This window comes from Clavelina lepadiformis, chromosome 1, assembly GCF_947623445.1.
Source record: "Clavelina lepadiformis chromosome 1, kaClaLepa1.1, whole genome shotgun sequence".
Lineage (NCBI taxonomy): Eukaryota > Metazoa > Chordata > Ascidiacea > Aplousobranchia > Clavelinidae > Clavelina > Clavelina lepadiformis.
The window spans coordinates 5,290,230-5,303,256 of NC_135240.1; the positions used below are offsets into that span (position 1 = coordinate 5,290,230).

At 39.6% G+C, this 13,027-nt stretch overlaps 3 protein-coding genes across 3 annotated transcripts; all 3 read right to left on the minus strand.

Moving 5' to 3' along the window:
• Positions 1-53: 53 nt before the first annotated feature.
• On the minus strand, positions 54-2,219 carry LOC143448431 (uncharacterized). Its single transcript, XM_076948184.1, has 3 exons — positions 1,840-2,219; positions 1,494-1,620; positions 54-1,327 (listed from the first exon to the last, which is right to left on the minus strand). The coding sequence occupies exons 1-3, from the start codon at positions 2,071-2,073 to the stop codon at positions 1,140-1,142; spliced, it is 549 nt and encodes a 182-aa protein (XP_076804299.1). The 5' UTR covers positions 2,074-2,219; the 3' UTR covers positions 54-1,139.
• Positions 2,220-3,179: 960 nt separating this feature from the next.
• On the minus strand, positions 3,180-7,002 carry LOC143464353 (T-complex protein 1 subunit epsilon-like). Its single transcript, XM_076962160.1, has 11 exons — positions 6,832-7,002; positions 6,671-6,731; positions 6,142-6,306; positions 5,219-5,417; positions 4,939-5,131; positions 4,712-4,861; positions 4,493-4,612; positions 4,204-4,389; positions 3,982-4,119; positions 3,719-3,899; positions 3,180-3,471 (listed from the first exon to the last, which is right to left on the minus strand). The coding sequence occupies exons 1-11, from the start codon at positions 6,934-6,936 to the stop codon at positions 3,347-3,349; spliced, it is 1,623 nt and encodes a 540-aa protein (XP_076818275.1). The 5' UTR covers positions 6,937-7,002; the 3' UTR covers positions 3,180-3,346.
• A 1,358-nt stretch (positions 7,003-8,360) lies between these two features.
• LOC143448885 (zinc finger MYM-type protein 1-like) lies at positions 8,361-10,865 on the minus strand. Its single transcript, XM_076948814.1, has one exon. It carries the CDS (start codon positions 10,863-10,865, stop codon positions 8,361-8,363), a length of 2,505 nt encoding a protein of 834 aa, XP_076804929.1.
• Positions 10,866-13,027: the final 2,162 nt, after the last annotated feature.

A 13,027-nucleotide genomic window follows, 5' to 3' on the forward strand; every position in this document is an offset into this window, starting at 1 on the left:
TGTATTTTGACGACATATATGTCATGTCATCAAATATAAAACAGTTGTTACCAACTACTCGATAACATGCAAATACTAGGCCCTTGGGTGACAGTGGAAAATATCCAAGCAGTGCTGATGAGTGCAGCAGTCTACACAATGTACAAATTGGGATCTTAGCCATCATAGCCGGAAAGTTTTCAGAATATCCTTACAGTAAATCAAACATGTCAACTTGTTATCAAAAAAAGTTTATATCATGAATCGTCAGCACATATGTCCATATAATGTCAGTTGCATGCATGCAAAAAAGTTGGCCTAACTGCAGTTGTTCATCAGTCTTGAATGGTTACTGATCAGTACCTTCAGTTTTGCTGATATTTACATTAAATGATAATACGCCTACTGTATGGCTGCTATATCCACAAAAGCATAATTGCTAAAACTAACGTTTAAGTTCGTATGAACTGCACGGATCAAGTTGCAAACTTAACTGGTATCTTACTGTACGTAATTAATGATGTTTGATATTTTGAGTCTTTATATTGTGACAAATGTTAATTATAATTTCACTAGTGACATAACAATTGCAAAGCATACAAGTCTATGACAAAGACCACGGAAATGTTTCATTGTTGTATGTAATCAAGGTATTTTTAACATTTCATAGAAGAGAAACAAGATAAAAACTTCTGCAAAATATAACATACATTGAAGTTTATGCAAGCCACAAAAATTGATTGCATGGGTCGTATGTTGCACATTTTTACCCAATTAGTTTTTTCAGAAGCTAACTTGGACCAGATTCTCCATGTTGTAAATGCTTCTGGTGCGATGAACAACACTGACTGTTATTGGAGGCTTAGTTTTTGACCAGGTCATGTCTACTTCAACCCATTTGGAAATGGATATGCAAAGACACACCAAAGTTGAACACACAAATAAGCAATCTTTGATATATTTTAAAAGAATTTTACTTCTAATAACTGCTTGCAAACTCGATTAATTTAATCAACAAAGTCAAACTATATAATTGCATGAACATCACAGTGTGAAGGAATCTACAACAAAAGCACTTATCTGCAACTTTTAGTCGCAATAGTGACCAGATAACTTCTCAACTGTATCAGCCTATTTTAAACCAGCTTTTGACCTAATTGTCAGCCATTGTCTTTCTTAGCTTTGCTTTTAAGGCGACTACCTAAGAAATAAATTAAAACGCCGGATGCGACAATAACACCATACAGGTAATGCAAGAGTCTTCGAACTCTTGGTGAGACGGAAAAGAGAGAGACTTTCTCCTCCATTTCTTCTTTGTCTTGCTGTGGCTTTGACCTTGATGATGCAGCTAAAACAAAAATTCTTCATTCAATTTCTAAACTAGAGATATAGTTACAATTAAGACAAAAGTTACAATTTCATGCAGGATTCACACTTGAATGCACGAGGCTTGTCTGCCTTGTGCATTCATAAACAGCATTCTAGCTAAACTTTAGACATCACATTGCACTCACCTTTTCGTCGATAGAGTTCGTACTCTCCAGTTGAAAATCTATTCAATTCTGATGAACGTCCATAATTTTTCAGGTCGTATTCTTTCCGAGTGCGAGGGTTACTCAGCACCTCAAAAGCTTCTTTGACCTAAAGAGAGAGATTTGTTTCGTCATTGCAACAACTAGACAACTTTCAATCATAACATTAAAACTAAACAGAACTGCTTGGAATGGGAAAGCAAAATATAGTCAACGATATATTTCTAACAACCATCTGTAAACAGTATGTTCAAAAGAAGGAAAAAATTGTACAAAATATGTTGCTCCAATCAAATATCAGTCTGTTAGTGATAACTACTCACTGGACCTTTATAAAATCGTCGGCATTTGTGTTGTTTGTTTGCCCCGGTTGGGCCTGGACATCCGGGTGATGTACTTTGCTCAGTTCGATGTAAGCTGCTTTGATTTCAACATACGTAGCAGATGGGAGCACTCCCAGTGTCTTGTAATGATTCCATCGACGAAAAATGTGCGCGCATGAACTAATTCTTGTTAATAAAGGAATTCCATGAATTAGCCTACTTGAGAGCATCGATGTCATTATCTATTCTAATAAGCGACGGTTAATGCCTAAAACCGATGTCACTGCACTGCTTTTCACGAACAGCTGCAGCTATTCACTTACTAAGTCCGTACGCAATCGCATTTTGTATAAAAGCAGCTTTCCATTAAAAAAGACTTCACAACCAAAACAATGTCAGTGACATAGACTAATTCCTCTCCTTAAAAAAAATCGCATAATGTAGGGGGTTTCCCTTATTTGGAACTTTTCTTAAAATTGTGCAAAGAAATCGTTTGTTTCTTAGATTTTTATATGGCTTCTCAAACTTTTTCAATTCACGTTTCACTTATACTGATAACATTTCTCAGGCCTACTAATTTTGATAACTAAATTTTTCTGACAACTTTGATAGTAGATAATGTGTTTACACTAAAATCAATGTTTAAGAAAAAGTGTAAAGTTACAACTATAATAGCCCCTAGTTTCATAATGGTCGCACTTTACGGCAGTGATTCTCAAACTTTTTCCATTTCGACGTCCTTGGAAAAGTTGGCTAGACTTGCGACGAACCAGCATAAGAATCTAATAAAGACGTATTTATTTATCAAAGTCATATTTATTAATACTACAGAAAAAGAAATATGAATGTCCAAAAAATAAAATAAAAAAGAAATATGAATAAAAATGAATGTCGTTTAATGTGATGTTTGGGCTTGCTTGCTTTCGCAAAGTGTATCGAATCTTGGGGGAATTCGAATTCATGTGCCAGGAGATAGTAAATTATTGTGCGACGAAATTATATATCGTTGTGAGCTGATATAAGGTTAGCTACGAAACAGAATTATTGTTTGACGACCTTGGAAAATTAAAACGAGGCACATTTTGAGAACAACTGCTTTATGGTATTCACATTTTGGTAAGCTATATGCTTCGGGACCCACTGATTGAGAAGCGTTGTTTTAGAACACCTCGATGATGATTTCTCAGTACGGTTTTTGAATTTGTATGGATGCATTTTCTTTTACATGCACGATTTGGCTGTGTCAGCAAACTATTTACAGTTTTGCAACTGCTGGGAGAAACAATATTTAGCTCCAGGATACTTTTGACAAATGCTTATAATCACAACAAATCAAACGCACATATGAAAAAAAATTCCGTTTATTTTGAAAACACAGTCAAGCAGACACGGAACATACATATCATGCGACAACTATCATTGATGCAAGAAACAGCATAAGACGCTGCACATGCTATCCCACGACTGGAGGAGAATATGACCTAGATTTCTATGAGGACTGCCGAAAAGTATTTATTGGCCTTCTCCTGGTGATCGAACGTCATCGATTTTAAGAATCATGCGAACCAGCTGAGTTGCGAGCGAAATCTGCTGCTTCTTCCCGGCCAACGTTTCCAGAACATGTTGCTCTTTCATGTCTGTGAATTTTGCAGATTACAAGAATTTGCTTTAGAAAAAATATTTTCACACTTCTATAAAATGTGGTTATGCATTTCTGTTTCATGAAACAACAGAGGGGGATTTATGCTCGTTTTGATTCGATAAAGTCAAATTTAGCAATTTTTTCTGAATATGGCACCATAATTCAAATTGGCGGGATAACTAAAATGTAAAAAGCAAATGACTGCACCATTAAACTAATATTGTTCAAAATCTTAAACTTACTTGGTGAGCCCTGTTGCAGACAATCAATCCCCAAATGTGGGTTGTTGCTGTTCACCTGCTGCGCACGAATATCAGACAATGTTTCAATCGGATTCAATCCGCTATTTTCAGCAAGCGCAAGTGGAACGGTCTCCAGAGCCTGGCCATAAGCACGCATGGCGTATTGCTCCAATGAGGGATTCTGTGACAACGATGTACTGAGTGACCATTCTCTTTAAATCGGTTGCTTTAAGTGTAAGTGTTCAAACCCAAAAAGTACCTACCATATCTGCTGATTTGTTAACGGCAATGGCGCAGGCAATCTCACACGCACCTCCACCATACACGACTCTGCTGTCGCGAACGAGGTTGCGGATCACACACAGGGCATCATGAACTGAACGTTTTGCTTCATCAACGATCTGCAAGTTTTATAAAAAGAGAAAAATCAGGGCAGTGTATGACTGTACACGGGCATAATAAACGACAACTTGAAGTATCTTTACCATTTTGTTTCCTCCACGAAGGAAGATTGTTACAGCTTTCGTGTTTTTGCATCCTTCAATGACAAGCATTCTATCTTTGGTCGTTCCAAATGTCAGCTCACGAACTATTCCTGCATCGCCGAGCTTTTCAGAAGTCAACTCACTAAATCGCGGCACAATGCGCCCGCCTGTCGCTATGGCAATAAGCTACAAAAGACACATTATAAACAGTAAATACAGTATTACGCATCTCACTTGTCTTGCATCAATACTCTGTATGAATGGCTACAATGTAGGATCTACTGCACACCTCAATCTCAGGCCCGCCAACCCATCTGACCGCCGGTAAATCATTTTGGAACAACAGATGATTTGCTTCATCGTCAAAACCCCACTGACAAATGGCAAGATTGGCCCCTGCGTCTTTCACCTACAAAATCAAACTTGATAAAACAAAACAAAATAGCTGTCGAATGATCTGTCAAAAGCGACTAGTTATTGAGAGATTCAATATACACTTCTATCATACCTGCTGCACCATTTCATGAAACTTTTTACGTTCATATTCTTGAAGTTTCCTGTAATCTTCAGCTGATGTCACATCAAGCTTATGTTTCGTTTTAGGCTTGGGCGGTTCAAATGGGCAGGTGAGGATGGCCAGTTTGGCATTTTTGATAGTCTACGTCAAGGCAAACAGGCATTAAAGAAGAACGAAAGAAATTTGAAGTACACGGTAATTTTCAAACAGATCGATACCTTGGGCATCTGAGGATGACTCATGTCCTTGTCAATCAAAACTCCTTTGATAAGTTGGCTGTCTTCCAGCTTTCCGCCTTGCTTGCCTTCAACTTTGATGAGTTCAAAGTCAACGTCTTTCCTGTCAAAGTCGGCCACTGACATGATTGCGTTAACCGCAATCTCAGCAAACTGGCGATGACATTTAGTGACGCTGGAAAAACATAAATCATAGTCATCAGAAATAAAGTTAAGGATATGATTTCATATCAACCATCAAAGACAGAGAATGAACATTCACATTTTTGATCCTAGCGTTGTCATGGCAACTTGAACTAAATTTTCTGTGTTTTTGGCATCGATCGGAAAATCATCAGCGATTTCATCCAATTTAGCGAGAGCAACTCGCATTGCAGTTTCGTAACCATCAGCGATACGAATCGGGTGAATCCCCCGATCAATGAGCTCTTCTGCTTGTTCAAGCAGAGCACCAGCAAGGACTACAAGAAAAGAAAAAAATTTGTCTCAAAAAAGTAAAAATTATCCAATATTTCAGTAAACTGTGGCTAAAATCTTATATACAGCTAAACAACAAAAAAACTTGCCATTTCAATGTTTCAGATTACACTAACGTTTGGCTGCAAAAGTTAAGCGAGAAATCGGGGTTTGGCTGAGATTACTACTCAATAATTTTCAGTTTAGCTCAGTGGTTCGTAACCTTTCTTAACCTGTCTCTATTTTTCTTCATTTAGGATGCTCTTGGCCCAACTTTTGCTCTACCACGTCACAAATTAATGGACTGTAATTCACTACAATTCCTCAAACACTCAGAAAACGTAACTCAAACCTCAGCACTAAATCACTCAAAACCATAATACGCAACAAATAAAACATTGAATGTTGATACGCAATAACGATATACATATCCTACGACCTATCAGCTTTCTGAAGTAAAACCATTTTGGCGCCTTCATGTTTGTAGTGTTTCGTCATAAAACATAATATGAAACAACAAACGAGTTTTTAAACAATGGTTATGGCTTTGCTGGTTAATGACTAAGAAACATTAATGTGCACTCAAAAATGCATGCTACAAAAAAAAACAAGTAGTCATGTAAGAAAAACCTAATGACCCAAATATGGGTCACAACCCGTTGGTTGAGCTTAATGTTTCGACAAGAAAAAATGCCCAAAATGAAAATATTTGAAATGCATGAAACCTACCGACAACCCCAGTGGTACCATCACCGATTTCATCATCCTGAGATTTGGACAATTCAACCATAAGTTTTGCAATTTGATGGCTCACATCCATCTTATCAAGAATAGTTGCACCATCGTTGGTCACCGTTACCTCTCCATCAGGTGACACCATCATTTTGTCAAGTCCTTGAAATTAATGTTATATGTAAGTTACATATACCGGTGCATGTTTTATAACATACTGACACCATAATCCCGACTGGAAAGCACAGCAGTTTACGATGCGAAATCGTGCAGGCAACAATAAAAATTTTGACTTGATGGCGCACTGAAGCGTTAAGATTTGTTTATTTATTATAAATCGAGGTGAAGATTATAAGATCTGTGTGCACAATGATAAATCTCATGCATGCAGCACTGCACTGCACATGTCGCACTTTCCACTAGGGACCATGATGACCAAGGATTTTCTGACTTTAACATCAAATTAAATTGATCAAAAATAAAAACATCGGTTTATTTTTGAAAACATCAATAACCACAGAATTACCATTTGGTCCCAATGAAGTTCGAACGGTGCTTGCAACCGTTTTGGCGGCCAGAATATGAGACTGAAAAAATATCGAAAAATTTAGGCTCGTCTATAAACATTAACACATAAACCACAATCAATAAAATTCATGGTAATACTATCAGAAGTTACTATTTTACCTTAATGGCATCGATTCCAGATAAACGCGATTTCGATTCTTGATCACGTAAGATGATGAAAGGTCTTCCATATTCATCAAACGCGACCGTACCTACCGCAGACATTCTCAATTTGAATTAAGCAAATTTATCAGCTAAAAACAAGGAAACAAATCAAAAAACATCTTTCTTTAAGTAACGGTCAGTTTACAAAGGTCTAAACATTCCTAACTACACAATTTCAATCCAACACATTCTAGAAATTTCGAACCATCTTTGAGAGATGTGACTAAGAAACGGCCAAACCGACCAAACACGATGTGTGGTCATGCGTAACCTCTGATTTCCATGTTTCTCTTCAAATCTGAAAAATAGGCCAGTGTCATAAACACAACGGCCACGTTTCAGTTTGCTAGGTCAAAAATTAGAATAACGGAAAGTTTTTAAAATTTCAATTGCATGTCAATGAGTGCTGATGTCGTATTAAAATCCACCAATTATGTTACATTTAAGTGAGAAGCAACGTTACTTCTTATTGCATTGTTATAGGTACGTTAAGTAGTGTGACGATTACGTCACGAATCACGAGTTGTTTTCCAAGATGTTTGAAATTTAATTTAGAATCCCGTAATTCAGTTGTTGACCAAATTTGCGTTTTCCTTAATGACGTCAGATAATTTCCTCGCTTGAACTGGTGTGTCACATATAAATACTGATGTAATGTTTTCAATCTTTCCTTTTCGTGTGATCGATTTCACTGGTTACTACAGCGCTATGTAACAAACAGAAAGCTTCGCCCGAAGGCGAAAGCCTTCGTGTCCTATAATAAACAAAATGAGACTTTATTATTTAGCATTATATACAGACAGAATTTAAGAAGCAAACAGCATTATCAAGCCGCTGAGAAAAGACAACCATCTCATCGAGTCAGAAGAAAAACTATCTATCAATTCAACCATCCTCGCTTTAATTTCTTTTTGTCATAAATTGGTGCCTGAGTAAGTTCGAAATTGCTGAGTTAGTTGCACATTGAGCGAGAAGGAATGTTACCAGCTATTTATGAAGTTTTGATGACCAAGTTTCAACAGCAAGATCAGCCAACTACAAACGCTAGTCAACGAGGAAGTTTTCAAGACATTCCATCTACAATATCAGCAACCAGACTAATTCGGAAACAACAGCACTAATGACATTGATGCCTGGTTGCAGGGCCGGATTAAGACGAAACTGGGCCTGATGCTGCAGCGCAAAAACAGGCCTATTTTTTCTAGGCATTGGTACATATGCATTCGACACTCTGACTCCACCGTACACGCGTAATCAGACCGACCAAAGAGCCTTTATTGCTTTCGACGCAGTCAGCCAAATTTTAATGAACATGAACAATAATAACGACGTGTTATCGTAAAAACTCGAGAGTAACATCAGGCTATGTAACACCAACACAATTCAATACCAATATTGCCTGAAAAGCGGAGTTAATGAAGAAAAGGCTAATCCAGATCAACTTAACGTTGGCATATTGTCAATGCTGCGCTAGTGCTGCTTACTTATACTACTGTTTTTCGAGCCTTAGCAAGCGCGAAATCTTCGATCATGTCAGTGCAGTCAAGGCTGCTCAGCACCTCATGTTCAATGCTCATAAGCGCCAGCATGTTTAGCCTTTCCTCCCTCATCGAGGACCGCAGCTCTCCTTTGACTATTCCCAGTTTTGAGAAGCTCCGCTCGCCGGAGGCATTAGACACCATCAAGCACAGATAGATGCGCAAAGCAATCTCGACGTTTGGAAATGTTTGAGAAAGGTTCAACGACGACAAAAGCTTGTACATGGTAAGCTCTGCTGACTCGTTCACACTCACCGATTTCTGGGTGCGCATAAATGCAGCAAACTGTATGAGCTCAGCCACCAGCGTGTCTTCCAAGTCATCTGGATACGAGGAAACGAGATTTTGAGCTTTATTCTCGATCTGCTTTATGCTCAATGACGTTAGCTCCGAAAGAAATCCGAATGTTGTAGATATATCCTCATACGCCTTCATTCGCTTTTCCAGTTCAGCTAACAGTCTGTCGATCATGACCAGATATATATGGGTTTTGAATGTTTCCCTAGGGGTGAGGTTTTCTTCGTTTGCAGCTCCTTCATCAGGCATTCGCTTTCGCTTACGGCCTCGACGTTCTTCAGCCTTGTATTCGCCGTGAGGAACCTTTTCGATCGCCATCTGCTCATACACGTCAAATCTGTCCCGTGCAAATTGAATCGTGTCGACCAGTGATGCCAATAAACTAGTTGCCGTATTCAGACTGACTGTAGGGTCTTGGAGGCTAATGCTCGTACTGTTGAGACGGCATAGGATATCGTTCCAGGCAGTCGCCATAACTGCTGTCTCAAGTTCGTCCATCCTGCGCGAAAATCCGTCGGCCTGGTTTCTCGTATCGGCCTTCTGCTCCTTATCTGCCGCAAGCTCATCCAGGACTTCTTGAATGCTCTTCCACCCTTCTACTAGCGCTTTGACAGCATCTGCACGTTCACACCATCGGGTTCCAGACAAACCTTTGAGCGTTAATGTGCAGCGATTCTTCAGTTTCTGCCAGCGATATGTCGATTCAGACAGGAAAACGTATAGTCCATTGACAAAATGAAAAAACCTGGTACAGCCAGCGCAGCTATTAACAGCCTGGTCTCCTACCAGGTTTAAACTGTGGTTGCAGCATGGAATAAAAGCAGCATATTTACATTCTCGCTTCACAATTGCCTGGACACCGTTGTACCGTCCTGACATGTTTGACGCATTGTCATACGACTGGCCTCTGCAGTTAGTAACATCCAAGCCGTTTTCCTTCAGAAAGTTCAGAAGTATGCTAGCCATGTGCGTAGCGGTGTGTCTCATCATAGGCAAGAATGTCAGGAACCGTTCAACTGGACCCAACGGCAGAACATATCGAATAACAATCGTTAGCTGGTCGAGGTGTGATACGTCAGGTGTAGAGTCAATCGAGACAGAGAAATACTTCGCCTTCTTGGCTTCTTTCAGGATGGTGTCCTGCACCTTTTGTCCCATGAGCTGCACCAGCTCCTCGCAAATTGTGGATGACAAATAAGAAATGTGACCTTTCCCGCAGTTCGCATATTTTCTAATATGGCTAGCCAGCAGAGTATCGTACTCCGCCAACAACTCAATGATGCCAAGGTAGTTACCATTATGAGGGGAACCTATGATCTCATCCGCGCCCCTTATAGCAAGGCCACGCTTAGCTAGGAATATCAGAACGTCGATGAGCCGCTTTACAATCTGGCGCCAGTAACACCGCTCTTCCTCGACCTGTTTAGCGGCTAGGTAGTCAACACGACCGGCCTCCCTCTGTCGGCTCGCAAAAGACAACATAGCCTTGCGATGACCATCGCTGCTTTCATGCATTTTTATTCTGGATTCGCCTGTCCTCCAATTGTCGAAACCGCCGGATACGAACTTGGTTGCTTGAACAGCATTACCACCGAACAACTTGCGTGCAAAGCAGAACACCTTCCCGGTCGAAGGCGAGTAGCACAACCATTGTCTATAGGATTTTTCACCATTGAGCGGATGCGTACGCACGAAGAAGGTCTTAGTGCATCGACGTTGGAATGATTCACCTAGGTATTGTCTGGCGCTCTCTTCAAACATCGATTCAGTGTGTTGGCAGTGTTTTGAACCTTTCTTGGCCCAATATTCTCGAGTGTCAGCGTTGATTTTACCCCACTGTCCTAAATCATTGGTGATATCCTCCAGCGTTTGCGCCAGTGCTTCGCCAGTGATAGCGTCTCCTTTCACCTCTGCTCTCTCCGCTGAACTTTCCCGCTCTTTATCCTCTCTTTCCTCATCAGGTTCATCTTGCTTGGCCTGGTCTTCAGGAGCGCTCGAATTCGCAATCGCATCCGACGCAGGCAATTGAGACGAAGCTGCTCGCATTCCAAAGTATGAACTCAGTTTTGGAATTTTCGCCAGAAGCTTTTCTTGTTCTGCTGCTTCTTTCCTTTTCTTTTTCGCTTTATCCCATCCACTGAGTTGAGACGCCATAGCAAGCGTGCACAAAACGCAGCTAAATTTGTAAATTGTGGAACCGTAAAATTTATCGCATTAACTTGAAATCTTCCGTTACAATAAACACAACGCCGTATATTTAGCCTACGTCACAGTGCAAAAAAAAAACATTAGCAATTGTCTTAGAATTAAGGCAGTCGCTAGCGTCCAAGTGAACCCCAATGCTTTCCATCATTTTTTGTTGTAAACTGACACTGGTTTCCATCATTTTTTGTTGTGAACCGGCAGTTGTTTGCACGGTGTTAGCTTGTGAATCGGCAATGAAACAACATTGAACTCAACAATAATGATTGCTAACTCTTTTCCCAACCATAATGAGTACTAATCTTACTGCCTTAACCTAATCTATTCCTAAGGCTTAGCCTAACTCAGTGGTTCTCAACCGCCGGTCCGCGAAGTACCGTATCTTACTTTCTGCCAAGCTAATTTTAATCTGGAATCATAAGCATTGCAAAGTTGATACTTCCTGTAAAACTCATTTTACGCTTGGCCGATTCACAGCAGTAGGCTAAAACTGGCATAGCCTATCTCTCCTTCGTTGATACAGCAGAACTGTTTAATAATAAAGGTTAACCTTCCGATGACCTAGATTTTGTGCCGTTTATGATTGTTTCGTCATAAACTGCGTCTAGCTTTCAAAAAGTTTTGTAATACAAGGTCATTCTTCACTTTTCAGATGCTGCAATAGCTTGTCCTGTTAAACTACAGAAGGATTAATATGGAATCAACGAACCAACAAGTGTATTTTAACAAGAAGGAAAAAACTAAGACTTCTGAAACAAATAATTCTCAAAATGGAAATGAACCAAGTATCAGTAGGTGCAAATGTAAACTACGAAAAGGGCATATGCAGATAAGTTGAGTGTCACAGAGGGAAGTAAGAAACGAAAAGGGGAATTTGTCAGGCAATACAATAAAAATACTTGGAGCTTGGTTTTACAATAGTTCCGGGTAGTGAACAATCGTCACGGCCCTAATGTTTGGTGTGCTCCCAAATTCTGCCAAATGACGTTATGAAACCTTCTAAAGTTGTTCGTCACTTTCATTCAAAGCACAACAATCTTGAAGGCAAGCCACTTGAATATTTTGGACGAATATTCTCTGATATGAACGATTAAAAAAAGCAAATGAAAAGATGACGACTACCGAAAAATCCTTTCTTCATGAATCCTATCTAGTTTCTCTACGAATAGTTAAAACCAAAAAAAGCATACACGATTGGGGAAGAGTTAATAAAGCCGTGCATCTTATCTGCGGCTGAAGTAATGAAGGGCCCTGAAACAGCTCGAAAAGTGTTATAATTTTTCATCTTAAATAAGTAGTCTATGCCAAAATCTTGCTTTATCTTACGTGCCTAGGCGTAACACTGTGCCTAGGCGTGCGAAAGTCGGACTACAAATTTCATAATAAGAATTATTTGTGGGTTAATTAAGCAAAGGAAAACTGTTCAGCGTCCGGAAAATTCACGTCTGTTTTCGTCTGGGCCTATTTCAGGAATGGGCCTAATGCTGCAGCATCAATAGCATCCACCTTAATCCTGCACTGCCTGGTTGATGTGATGAAGTTTTGATCGCCTAACTAACGTGTTATACATCTCCAAGAGCATGAGCAAACTATTGTATATATTTTTTTACGCATCAAGACAAAGTCCATTGGACATCGCCACACGGCGCATTTCTCTACCGCAAACAAGGCTTGCTACAGCCGCGGAACGACACACGCAGACGTGATCGCTCATTTTTTTTACCTTCGACACGCAAGGGAAATGCGACACTTCTGTAAGCTTATGTCTCATGTTTTGTATTTCAAGTGAAACGGTGTATCGATATTTGTTATATTTGCCGAGCTCTGTCATTGTACTGTACCAAATTCTTGTTTTAATAACTGTGATGAATATTATACCACAGACATAATTTTGTCGAGTAAAGGTTGCCTTCAATTTCATTTCAGGCAAGCTTTACTCTGGGTAGGAAGGCTATGTGACGATTACGTCACGAATCACGAGTTGTTTTCCAAGATGTTTGAAATTTAATTTAGAATCCCGTAATTCAGTTGTTGACCAAATTTGCGTTTTCCTTAATGACGTCAGATAATTTCCTCGCTTGAACTGGTGTGCCATATATATATCGATGCAATGT